The sequence below is a fragment of the Parasteatoda tepidariorum genome, chromosome 1, assembly GCF_043381705.1.
Source record: "Parasteatoda tepidariorum isolate YZ-2023 chromosome 1, CAS_Ptep_4.0, whole genome shotgun sequence".
Classification (NCBI taxonomy): Eukaryota; Metazoa; Arthropoda; class Arachnida; order Araneae; family Theridiidae; genus Parasteatoda; species Parasteatoda tepidariorum.
The window spans coordinates 106256213-106269312 of NC_092204.1; the positions used below are offsets into that span (position 1 = coordinate 106256213).

Below are 13100 nucleotides of genomic sequence, written 5' to 3' on the forward strand. Positions count from 1 at the left end.
GTTTTTCTGACAGTATTTCTATACAATTTTAAAATTTTAATTTTTTACTCAATGGTATTATTGATGAATACACAAATATTCTAAATGACAAATTTAGCATTCAAACTTATGATTTTTTATACATTTAACGCCTTGGTGATAACTGTTGCTATGTCTTTATTCTGGCATGAACCCTAACATAACAAACTAGAAATATACATTCATTAAGAGGCTTTCTTTCCTAACAACCAAAATTTACCCACTGAAGCTAGAGGGATAAATAATAAATATGTTTTTAATTATTCAACTTCACAAACAGTTTATTAACTGGGCTTAGCAGTCTCTTTTGAAACATGTAATATAGAATGTCCTTGCCCAATTACAATGTTAAAATAAAATCAATATTATTCTAGAATTTCAACAGGCTTTTCTTTTGTCAAAATTATGATAGAATTCTGAATTATTTTTACATTACATTTTCAGAAAAGTAAATTTAAAAGTGTACAAAGCACAAAATAAAAAACAGACCACTCTGATCAACTTTTGATCAAATAATCAGATCTTCACGTTCTAGGACTCAATTTATTTACGTTAATTAATTAGTGAAAATGATATTTTAAATTACGCAATCCGACACAAAAACGTACTTTCTCTGAATAAACATACCCTTTTCTGGATGGATTCGGATTTTTGATCCCCATAATATAGAAGAGGGGTGGCCAACCTGCGGCTGTTTGAAGGATTATTTGAGACTCTCAATAAATGTACCCGAGTTCCCTTTTCATTTTTGAGCTATTATATATTTTTTTTCAATTATCATCGTTTCTTGACGATTCGACAGATATCACAGATCTTCCGCAATTAGCAGTTTTCATACGTTTTGTTTCACCTGACTTCGTTATTGAAGAATTATTAGATTTAGTAGCACTTCAAAAGTCAACCAGCGGTATCGATATTAAAAATGCATAAGATTCAATAATGAAAACTTTTGATGTGCTTCTTAATAAACTTGTAAGCATTGCAACTGATGGAGCTCCGGCAATGCTGGGTAAAAAAATTGGTTTTATTGGGCTTTTAAGAGATGATTCTCAAATTCCACAATTCATACCGATTCACTGCATAATTCACTGAGAATATCTCTTTACAAAATATTTGAAATATCCTGATATCATGAAAACAGTGTTACACTCTGTAAATTACATTCGCACCAATGCAAAAAATCATCAACAATTCAAAAATTTCCTTAAAAAATTAAAGGACGAAGAACTTCCAAATGTCATTAATTTCTTTTGCATTGTTAGATGGTTATCTAGCTACAACATATTAATCGTTTTCTAGATTTGTTTGATCCGATAACTGCATTTCTAAAAGTAAAGGAAATAGCCGATTCAGAATTAGACGATGACGAATGGTTACAAGACTTAATGTTTTTAACTGATGTCATGGAAAATTTGCAAACACTGAATTTACAATTGCGGGGGAGAGATGAAATAATCTGACCTCTCACAGTGTATATTTAGTTTTCAAACTAAATTGCAACTTTTTCAAAAGGACATTAAAAATAAAACATTTTGTCATTTTCCTCGAATTAAAAAAAAAAAATGTTCCAATATTAAACAAGAAAAACTCAACCAGTATATAAAAACACTAGAAGGAATATTGACGGAATTCCAAAATAGATTTCAAGACTTGAAATATTTTAAATTGTCTCTTGATTTTTTTTCTGAATCTATTTGAAATTAACATAATTCAATGTGAGTTTCCCATTTCCAATATAATTATAACCCAAAAGGCATCTGGAGAATTAGAATTAATAGAGATGCAAGAAGATCAAGCTCTTCAATAAAAATATAAGTCGCCGTTGATTACTGAATTTTGAAATTTGTACCAGAATCAAAGTATATTAAATTAGAAAAGGCTGCCTGTCAAATTATTTCAATATTCGGAGCAACGTACTTATGTGAAAAATTTTATTCCACTTTAAAATTCGTGAAATCAAAACACTGATCAGTATTAACTAACCAGCATTTCAAAGAATTACTGAGAAGTGTTGTAACCAATTATTCACCAAATTTCAAAGAATTATCAAGAGAAGTGAAATGAATGTGTTTAATTTTTAATATTTAAATTCAATACACATATTTTGTACTTTTATTTATATGTTTTCGATAAATATAATTTCAGTGAAAAAAAAATTTTTTCATACCTTTTTCATCTAGCTTTTAAATACGTAATTTTGAAAAATGGCTCGACTATCAAGGAGCTTGACCACCCCTGATATAGAGAGTAGCTGCTATCTGGGAAATATGGTTCCCACAGTTTGAGTTCATAGTTGAGAGCAGTTCAAAGTTGCACATTTCGTCATATCTCGAGAACTTTATAAGTGAATTGAAATATTTTTGCACACAATTATAAAATTTGTTTATCTAAAGATAACTGCTGAAAATAACTTTTTGTAAATATTTAAAATTTTTATTATTTTATTTAATAATAGTCAAAAGAATTTGAATCGTAAGGTATACATTTTTAACACAATTTTAAAGAATGTAAGTTTACATAACAAAATACAAAATTTGAGAGAAATTGGCCAAATAGTTCCTGAGAAATCAAATTTTAAAAATACAAAATATTCAAAATTTGATTTCTCAAGATCTACAACTGATTCCACTCAAATTTTGTATTTTGCCAGTTAAGCTTGTAAAATGATGTGAAAATTTTAAACCTCACAATTCAAAACTTTTTCTACTATTATTAAATAAAATAATAAATATTTACTAAAAGCTATATCTTTTATGGAATTATCTTTGGAAAAACGAATTTTAAAATTATGTAAAAAATTTTCCATTCACTTAAAAAGTTTTTGAGATATGAAGGAATACACAAAAAGTAAAATTAGCATTAAAGGGTCTAAACTTTAGACTGCTCTCTTCACCAAACTATTAGGATCATCTTCCAGATTGCGGCAATTCCCAATATTTCGAAGGTCAAGAATTTGAATCCATCGAAAAAAGTATGTTTATTCAGAGAAGGTATGTTTTTGTATCTGTTTTGTGTTATTAATAGATATGACACATACAGCAATATGCATACTTTTTCACTCAGGTTATGGAAGGAAAAAAATAGTGCATGTTAATTTTGTCACTATAGGCTAAATTAAACAAAACTATTTTTAAAAAAAACTAAAATATAAAAAAAAATCCTATTTCTTTTTCAACAGCAGAGGAATATAATCAAATTACAATGGCCCATTCTCTCTGTTCTCTTATTGTGGGCAGTTTTTGCACTTACAGTCTATTGTAAAAAAATATCTAGTGTGTCATATTTTATTTAACAATAAAAATTAAATAGAACCGTACTGCCATGCAATTCAAATTGAAATAATTCAAAATTGAGACTGTCAAATATCTAATCTAAATTTTTATATATTTGGCATTTCTGTACAAAAAGCTTTTTCTTTTAAATTTTTAATAGCGTTTTGAAATTTTATTTCAGCCTTATAACATTAACTAAAGGAAGAAAATAGTTGTAGAGCTGCTTTTCTCAAAAGCTATGTGTGTTCTTTCATCGCATTCTCAAAAGCTAACTGCACTTGTATTCTTTCATTAGCATAGCAGTGTATAAATTAAAAATGTGAAGTAATCCAGATTTTAAAAAAGAAAATATGTATTACGTAAATTTAAGATATTTTTATGAGAAACAGCAAAAAAATTGAAGAGTTATCTAATTGTTTAAATAATCTATAACTCAGTAACAAGATTTTAATCAACTCGGCTGCTTCCATTATAATGTAAATGATTTTTTAATACAAAATCAGAAAACTTTTTAAAATAATACATTTAAGTAACTAAGAATTTTAAACTGTTTTTTAAGTAAGTTTCTGATTCACAGAAAATCTCAGCCGCTTCCCTTCCCTAAATTCAATTAAATTTGAACTCGCTGTAACTTCTTCTCTAAGAATCCTCAGCGCTTAGAATGACATTTGAATCATTAAATTCAAATCATCGGAATTGTACAATGCAATCACACACAAATATTATTATTCATCCACTTATTTCATTACCTACTCCCTATCATTATTTTCTAACCTATTTTTGTCTATTCGTTATCTTTATTACTCAGCTACTGCTGCTGCTCAGTTAAATGTTGAACAGTCTATTGTTAAAAGTCTATTAGAAAAACAAACATTTACAAGTATAAAAAAAAGCATGATATACTTTATATAATGAATTTTCTTCAAATAAAATACATAATATTTGCACGTTTGTTAGCTTTTTGTTTAAGATAAACATGAAGAAAGAAAATCGTAAACAACTGATTAATAGTGCCACACATAAAATCAAAGTGGAGTTGATGGACTTAGTATTTAGGATAATTCATAGAATTAAAAGAAAAAAGTAATATAACTACTTCTGTAACAACAGCTCCTTTACCAGCAGCATCTTTAAATATTTTTCTTAACTTAACATCTGTTAATGTTTTAGGAAGGTTGTGAACCATCAGTCTTTTATCTGACACAAAAAAGTTGACGTTTTTCAATTTTTGGTTCTTAAGCCTCTCCAGCTATACAAAAAAATAATAACTTAATTTTATTGAATATATATTCATTAAAATGAATCTACAAATTTGTTCAATATACTGAATTACATATACAGATAAATAACGCAATAGCAGAAAAAATAAGACACATTTAATATGCAATCACTAAAAATATTATAAAAATGTGCCTCAAAAATAAAAGCAATTTGAAACAAATCAAAGAAATTTTATATATTATCTATAATTTTATATATAAAAATTGAATGCAATTTTATAAATATCTTTATCTCAAAACAAATAAAGATGGGGTTGCCTCACTCTTCAAAAAATTATTTAATTCATTACCTTTATTTAATTCATTTACTACCATATAATACAAAAATGAGAGAGAATCAAATTAGGAAATATTTTCACTTTGCACGGAACACTTTTTAGACAAATTTTATAAGTAGGAAATTCAGCATCATTAATTTTTACATGTTTATTATGCACTTTCTTCTATATATGTACTTTATTAATGTTTTTTTAATGCTTTTACTATGTACTTTAATATGTTTTTCTTTTTTTTTTTAATGTCTAAAATATCATAATTTAAAACATTTTCCAACTGACAAAGAATAACAAAAAAAGAATTGTGTTTAAAAAAAAGAGAAAGATAAAATCTTAAGAAAAAGGAAAGTAAAAACATCTGGATTTTAAAATCATCAACTTATTTCAATATGTTTTAAAATTACACTAGAAATTGTAAAGTAAAAAAATATTATAAAATAACTAATATAAATAAAAAGTTAAAATAAAAGGAAAAAACTTATTTAGCTGAAATATTCCAATTAAAAGTTTGAAATAATAATTATATTTTTTAAATTTATTTTTATTAATTAATGAAAGTAAGTGACAACAATTAGTCGCTATTCCAAAAGAGGTTTGTTTATAAAAGGGATGTTTTACAGGTAGTTTTGATAATTTTTTTAATTTCAAGCTAACATTTTAAATGGTACAATTTCACACGATGATGAAAATAGTCTATTCAAAGGATAAGAAACATTACAAAATTATTAAAAAAATTAAAATTTTATTAAATTATTAAAAAATTCTTTCATAATTTTTTAATAATTTTAAAAAATTATTTAAAACAATTTTAATTCCTCTGATCTAACTGGTCACAAAAATTTATCTGCAATTTAAGTTTTCCCAATTAAGTTTGCAAATCTTTAAATGTTTGTCCTAATTGTTTCATCCCTAACCACTAAATCTCTATTGGTAAATCCTCAAAAAAAAAAAAAAAATTATCATAAGTACAAAATCACGAATTTTCCTTAGTAGGCATTTTTTTCTAATTGATAACTGTTAACCCTAATATATTAATTACGGTACTTAGATTGTACAATAGGATAGATTATACACTATAGGATTGAAACATGTAAAGTTAACTGTTAAAAACTTACGCAATCTTTTTTAAATTTTTTTACCAAATTTTTTTTTTTACAATTTTAATAAAATTTAGAAATTACATATATTTTTTTTAGTAATTCAGAAAATGCAAGTAATTGGTACTAAGGTACACAATAATATAGCTAAATATAGATATTAAAAACTTTTTTTTATTTATTGTTTATATAACAATTATTAAGAAAATAAATACCTTCATTAAAGTCAAAATAAAGTAACAAACTATTAATAACAAAATATTGCACCTGAGCTCTTTTGGCCATATCAGAAGGAGATACCGCTTTGCTTTCTTCAGAATGGGGCAAAATTAATCCTACTTTAAGCAGCCGCAAATTTCTCCTGTCTTTTGGTTTTTTCAGCTGGTCTTTTTGCTGAAATATTGATTCTTTACTTACAGCAGGAGAGCATGTCAGTTTTCTCCCATCAACTAGAATACCTGGTTCCTACAATGAAGTAAAATAAAACTATTTCAATACTGATTTTAAATATATTAGTTTAAAAGGTTAAAAAAATGTTTAAAACTGTAATGCAAAATTTGAGCAAAATCAGTCGATTAGTTCCTGAGAAATTGAATTTTACACATCTTACTTTTTTGAAATTCAATTTCCCAGGAACTATTTTGTGTTTTGCCATGTAAAATTATATTCTTTAAAATAGTATACCTTACAATTCAAATTTTTTTCAAACATTATTAAATAAAATAATAAATATTTACTAAAAGTTATTTTTTGCATAGAATTATCTTTGGATATACAATTACGGGCAAAGATTTTTACTTCTCCTAAAAAGTTTTCAAGAAATGGCGAAATAAGCAAGAATAAAATGAACATTAAAGGGTCCAAATTTTGGACTGCTCTCTTGACCAATTATTGGGACCATATTTTCCAGATTGCGGCTACCCCTATATTTTGGAGGTCAGAAATCCGAATCCATTGAAAAAAAAAGTATGTTTATATAAAAAAAGTGTGAGATAATATGACTTATTTTTAAAATTAAATAAAATATTGTGCATAATTTTTTATACAAAATTGTATACTTTAGAAATGTTTGTCCTTAAATATGTTAATAAAAGCTTACTCTAATAAATTACTATGAAAATAATCATTGACTGGAAGAGTAAAATCATGAGGATGCTTTCACTATATGGTATCAAAAAAAAAATCAAGCTTTCATTAATCTCTCACTAATAAATCATTTAAATCAACAACTGTCATTTAAGCAATTTCTATAAGAAAAGAAAAAAACCACTTGATCCCCTCCCAAAAGAAAGATACAGATAAAACTTTAAATCAATGAAAAATGATGCTCACTTTCATAGATTCTTCAAGCAATTTATCAGCACTTGCTTTACTTTTGAATTTCACAAATGCTGTGCCCTTTGAATGTTCTGTAACAGGATCAACACAAATCAAACAATATTCACAATCTCCATATCTCTCTAATGATTCTCTAAGACTCTCTTTAGTTGTCGCAAATGACACATTTCTTATGAAAACAGTTTTCCCTTCTGATATATCATCAGAATGTTTTTTGTTACTAAATGATTTTTCCTTATAAGGATGCTTTTTAATATCAGTCAAACTTGAATCGCTTTCATCATCAATTTCTTCATCCTCATCTCCTGACACCTCATCTTCTTCATCCTTTTCAGATTCTAAAATTCATTATAAATTAAAATTTAGAAACATAACTGTTAAATTTTTGGGTAAAAACAAAAAAAAAAAAATTTAAAAATTAACAATTAAGATACATCTTATTTTTAGTTTATGTTTAACTTTTCATTCATTTCATTTGAAAGTTAGTACACCTTTAGAAAGTATGAATTATCTAATAATTTTAAAATGATTTTTAATTATTTTATGTTTCTTGAATAGGTTAAATTTAATTTCCTTCTAGAACCTAAATAAAAAAATAATTTGCATGAATAGATAATTATAAAATATTTTTTTAATATATTTTCAAAAGACCCAAAGACATTACAGTTTAAACTATTATTCTTTAAAAAAAAAGTTACATTTTAATCTTCCTCATTCTTTAAATTTAATTAAATGCACAAAACTTCACAGTTTCATTCAATGTAAAACAAGTACTCAATAACTGTAAAACATCTTATCATTATACCAACAACTATTTTTGCAAGCATTAATAAAAAATATACTATGGATATACAGTGTTTTCACTACAGCACGAGAATCTCGCCGATTTTTTTCTTTTCTCGCAATAAAAAACGAGTAACGCGAGAAGTTCGCGCACTTTATTAATCAATTTCAAAATGCACAAATTTTGGAAAAAAATTCGTCTTTTGTTATTTTGAATAAAATCCGTTTCACTTTTCTTCCTTGATCTTTCATAATTTTGAACATCGGCCTTTGTTATCTAGCTTCCCTATTTGTTCAGAAGTATTGTTTGCACCCGTGCACACAGCAGAGCACCCCCCTCCCCCGAACACCTTTCAGAACACATTTCTCTGCAACCACGTGTTCACCGTAGGTAAGGTTTCTTCATGTAAGACGTTTAAATTTTTTGTGCATGAATGTAAGATGGACAAATAACTTGTTAAGGCGACATCTTTTACTCCATGACGGACAAATGAAAATGAAACAAATATCGGTAGAAGCGGTCAAAACGAAACAAATACGGATATTTTTCTGTCAAATAAATATAATAGCCGATGACAAAGTAGATATAGAACATTTTCCATATGATGATGCAGCAAAAATATTCAATTTGAAGATGTGAAAAATGTTATAATTAAGGAAATAATTTTTTTACAAGTCTATTCGGGTTTTTTTAATTTTTAGAAATCTCACTTAACTTTTTGAAATCTCACCCTGTTTTTGAGAAAGGGGGAGAAATTCTCTCCCATTTTCTTTCTGTAATGAATACACTGATATATATTAATTACTTTGAAAAAAAAAAAAGAGCGCACCATCATTAGATGATTCATCTGAATCATCATCATCCTGCACAGCTTCAATACCAGAATCAAATTCCTTCAGAAATTCATTAACTCGTTTATCATCCTCATCAATATCTTCCTCTTCATCTTTAATTAAACTTAAATCTGGTTTTTCCTCTTCAGAATCATCATCACTTGATAAACTTGACGATTTTGCATTTAACTGCTTTTGTGGTGAATCGTCCTTTTCCTTTTTAATGCTTTGTAACTTCAATTGGTAATTGGTCTTATCAACAGCATAATCAATAGCAACCCGACGTCCTGAAAAATCAAAGAACTGTTTTACAAAAAACTTCTTTTTTTTTTAAAAAAAGCTGGCATTATTAACTAACAAAATAAGTTGCGAGAAAAGTTTTTACTTTAATTATTCTGACACTCTGCAACATTGACTTTAGCACAAGTATTATAACAAAATATTTAACTAAGGATGTCATAATAGATTTCACAAGACTTAGAATGCAATATGTATTGCAATATAAACTGAGAATGAAATTTTAACTGAAATTAATACTAAAAAATTATAAACATGTCAAACTTTAAGGGCAGATTAAGTAGGTAATAAATGCATAAAGTTTAATAAATATTATTTTCTATTTGATGATAAATAATTGATTTCAGCACACTTAAAGATCAACTAACTACTGATATCATACTAATTTTACATCATTATGCCTTGTAATATGTCAAAAACAATGTGATTTTTATTAAAAATTATTATTTCTAACCTTGTCTAACTTGAAAGAATATAAAATTAACCTTTTACCTGCCGATGTTCCCAAATGGGAACATTTTTTTGTGAATTTTTTTACTAACCTAATTATTTGTTTACATTTGTCATATTTTCTGAAATGACACANTAAAAATTATTATTTTTAACCTTGTCTAACTTGAAAGAATATAAAATTAAGATGCTACTTAACCTCTTAAGACTCCGCAATATTGCAAATATTATTATTATTATCCAGCATTATTCAACATTAAAATTAGAGAACATTTGGTACAATTTTTTTTAAAACTACTTGAAAAACAATATTTTAAGATTGTTTTTTCTATTATGTTTGTATGCCTTTATAAAACCACTAGAAAAATTCCCTTGATGACTAACTTTTTCAACATATTATTCAATTACTTATTATTTGTTATTATAAACAGTAGGATTCTTTATGGGGAAAAAGTCAAAATCGATCACTTTTTCTTTATCTAATTCATGTTTATATTAAAAGTAGCAATATTAAATTACCGACTGTTTTAGAATTTTTTTCATAGTTTGTTTCATAAAATCAGAGGAATTGCAATTTTAAAGATATCGATAAAATTTTAGGTGAATTTGATTTTTTTAATTAAATATACAACTCTTTTACTGAGAAAATATGTGCACATAACCCACAACCCAAAAGGTTATTCAAGTCTGTCTATAAGAAGTCAGTTTTTTTATTTTAGAGCACATAAATTCTAAAAGCTGGCTTCTGAAAATTTTTACTAAAATTTAACAACTTCTATCAGTCTCTGATCATCAGAGGGGTTTGATTCAATTAACATTTTAGAAAATTTTATGGTATATAAATATCTAATTATTTGAGTCTAGTGGATTTTACTCAAAGATTAAAATGTGAAGAAATACACTATAAAAATATCATACAATAAGCAAAAAATGCTTCAAATTAAAATTTTTCAATTTTTTAAGTAACATTTAAAAATAACTAAAAAAAAATGATAGTTGAGTTTAATAAATTGAATTTTGCACCAAAAAAAATATTTTATTGCATTCATGAGTAAACAATCTTCTATGTAATACATTTCTGAGTAAAAATCACACTTTCTGCCATATTTAAAGATTGGATCTCTGGAATTAAGTAATAAATTGTAACGCAATTTTTATCTACTGATAAATTATAAACTCAATATTAATTTTTACACAATTAAAAAGAAATAAACTATTGAATGGCATAATTGATTTCACACTATGTTGCAACTAGCTAACCAATCCTCACAGTAGCTACAATCATTTTTTGCTTTTTAAGAATAAACAGATAGTCACATACATATTGCAACACATTGGTACATAATATTAATATTATTACAATTTATATGATGATAAATAAGATCTAAATTCTTAGTCTTGTTACTCAATTTTTTTATACTTTTTAAAACCATCTTAAAATTATACTAATAACACATGTACTCCATAATATAGCGTGTCACTAGCAAATGATATTAAAAAATAGGTTCCCAGGAATAGGTACCTATCATGAAAGAATTAACATGACATATTAAACAAAAAGTGCAAATGTACAATTTCAGAATTGTTTTTCTGCACAAACATTTAGAATTGTTGATTATTTCCTTCATGATTCACAGCATATGACAATTTATAAAACAAATCATTAATTTAGTCTCTAAACCATCTTTTTTTTTTCCTTTTTGAAAAATATTAAAAATGTATAATTCAACTAGTTAAAAAATTTAATATTCGAATACCAATCACAAAAAAAAATATGTTTTTCTTTTTAATTGAATTCAACTATACAACCAAACTAGACAATGATAAATATTTAAAATTTAGGATAAAATTAAATTATTCAAGTTACACCAAATGCATCAACATCAGTACGATATTTTCTGATAAAAACTATAAAGGTATATTTGCGATTCTCAAAAGTTTGCAAGCCGCATGGACACCAGGAATGTTTTCCAAACAAATATAACTTGGCAATTTAATTTTTTTTTCTTTTTCAAAAAATAAATCACAAAAAAATATTATTAAAAAAAGTAAAATTCATCTTTAAGCTATAATTCAAATTATGGTTTTACAGAAATGAAATGTTTTTTAATTTTCCCTTACTTATCTTGAAAGGATCAATAATGTTGAAAGGTCGATAACCAACTCAAAGTTTGATAAACCAATATTTAGATCTTCTTCAAACAAAAAAAGTTACAAAAACTTTATATATTAAGTTTACTTTCTATTAGAGAGTTTAAAAATACTTTATAGCTAGTTATTAATTTAAGGGTTGATTTATTATCACATTTATTAGTCAAAAGATTTAATTTTACAACTATAACAAAAAGCAGAATTTTGCGATAGATCAAATTGGAACAAGATTTAAAATATATTATCTCAGCCAATGCATAAGTTAAATATTAAAACAATTTTTCGCCTTAATTTTTTTTTAATTATTAAGGCATTGCAGATTTAAAGTTATTCTTAAATGAAAAAGAAAAATATGTGGCTATTTCAGAAGTTTGCATAAAACTTTTCAAAATCTGGTGTGCTACCAGACACAAAACATAGAAGGTAATATCAACAACAACAAAAAAGGAGAAAATAAATAAAAAATTATTTTCACAAAATATAATTATAAAATAAAAAAAGTACTTTACACCAGCATAAGTAATGGTACATAAAAAATTATTGTAAAAAAAAGGTTTATACTTGATTTACCATGAATTTCTTTGTTATTCAGAGCTTTCATAGCTTTAATCAACGACTTAAAATCCTCAAATTCAACAAAAGCAAAGCCTTTTTTGCGACCATCTAAAAACATAAAATAAAAACCATATGATTAAGGCTTGACAATTGTGAACAATCAATGAATGAGTAAGATAAAATTTTATTTGTTTACTCATAAACTGTTCTACTAAATACTTGAATTCTATTCATCACAAGGAATGTATGAATGTATTATTCAAGGGTAATCTAGCATTCTATTACCCTTGCAATGCGATAGTACAATAGATAGCATGAGTTAGTAGGGTTTTATTGAGGAAAGAAAGGTCATATAAATAGTATAAAATTTTACATCCAACTTACAAATAAGAAAACAGCATGATCACAATCTGAATCAAGATATTTTATTCTGATTTTTTTTAAAATAAATTTAAGTATAAATAAAACTAAGTTGAATTATTAATATGCAAACAAAGCTAAAACTTTTAGTTCAATTTATAGAATGAAAAATAAGATCAGTTTTAAAATTTTAATAGCTGTGATTAATGTATGCACCATCAAAAGCAAGATAAGCATGATTAAACTGATTTCAGATTTGAAAGAACATCGAATAAAAATTCCACATTTCCTCATAGATTGTAAATACATCAAAATGAAAAAATATAGCAGAAATAGTAAGTATAATAAAGTAAAATTTATAATTCTAATTATAATAAAAAGTATAGAATA

The 13100-nt window shown here is 25.6% G+C and overlaps 1 protein-coding gene across 2 annotated transcripts in view; it reads right to left on the bottom strand.

Moving 5' to 3' along the window:
* The window catches only part of LOC107448113 (RNA-binding protein 28), a 34070-nt gene that overhangs the window by 10690 nt on the left and 10280 nt on the right, over nucleotides 1-13100 (bottom strand). For both annotated transcript variants that reach the window (XM_016063221.3, XM_071184671.1), the window contains exons 5-9: nucleotides 12366-12458; nucleotides 8894-9184; nucleotides 7275-7618; nucleotides 6210-6407; nucleotides 4387-4539 (exon numbers count right to left, since the gene is read on the bottom strand). In XM_016063221.3, the coding sequence (XP_015918707.1) occupies nucleotides 4387-4539; nucleotides 6210-6407; nucleotides 7275-7618; nucleotides 8894-9184; nucleotides 12366-12458 (1079 nt within the window). The remainder of the gene's footprint in view (nucleotides 1-4386; nucleotides 4540-6209; nucleotides 6408-7274; nucleotides 7619-8893; nucleotides 9185-12365; nucleotides 12459-13100) is intronic.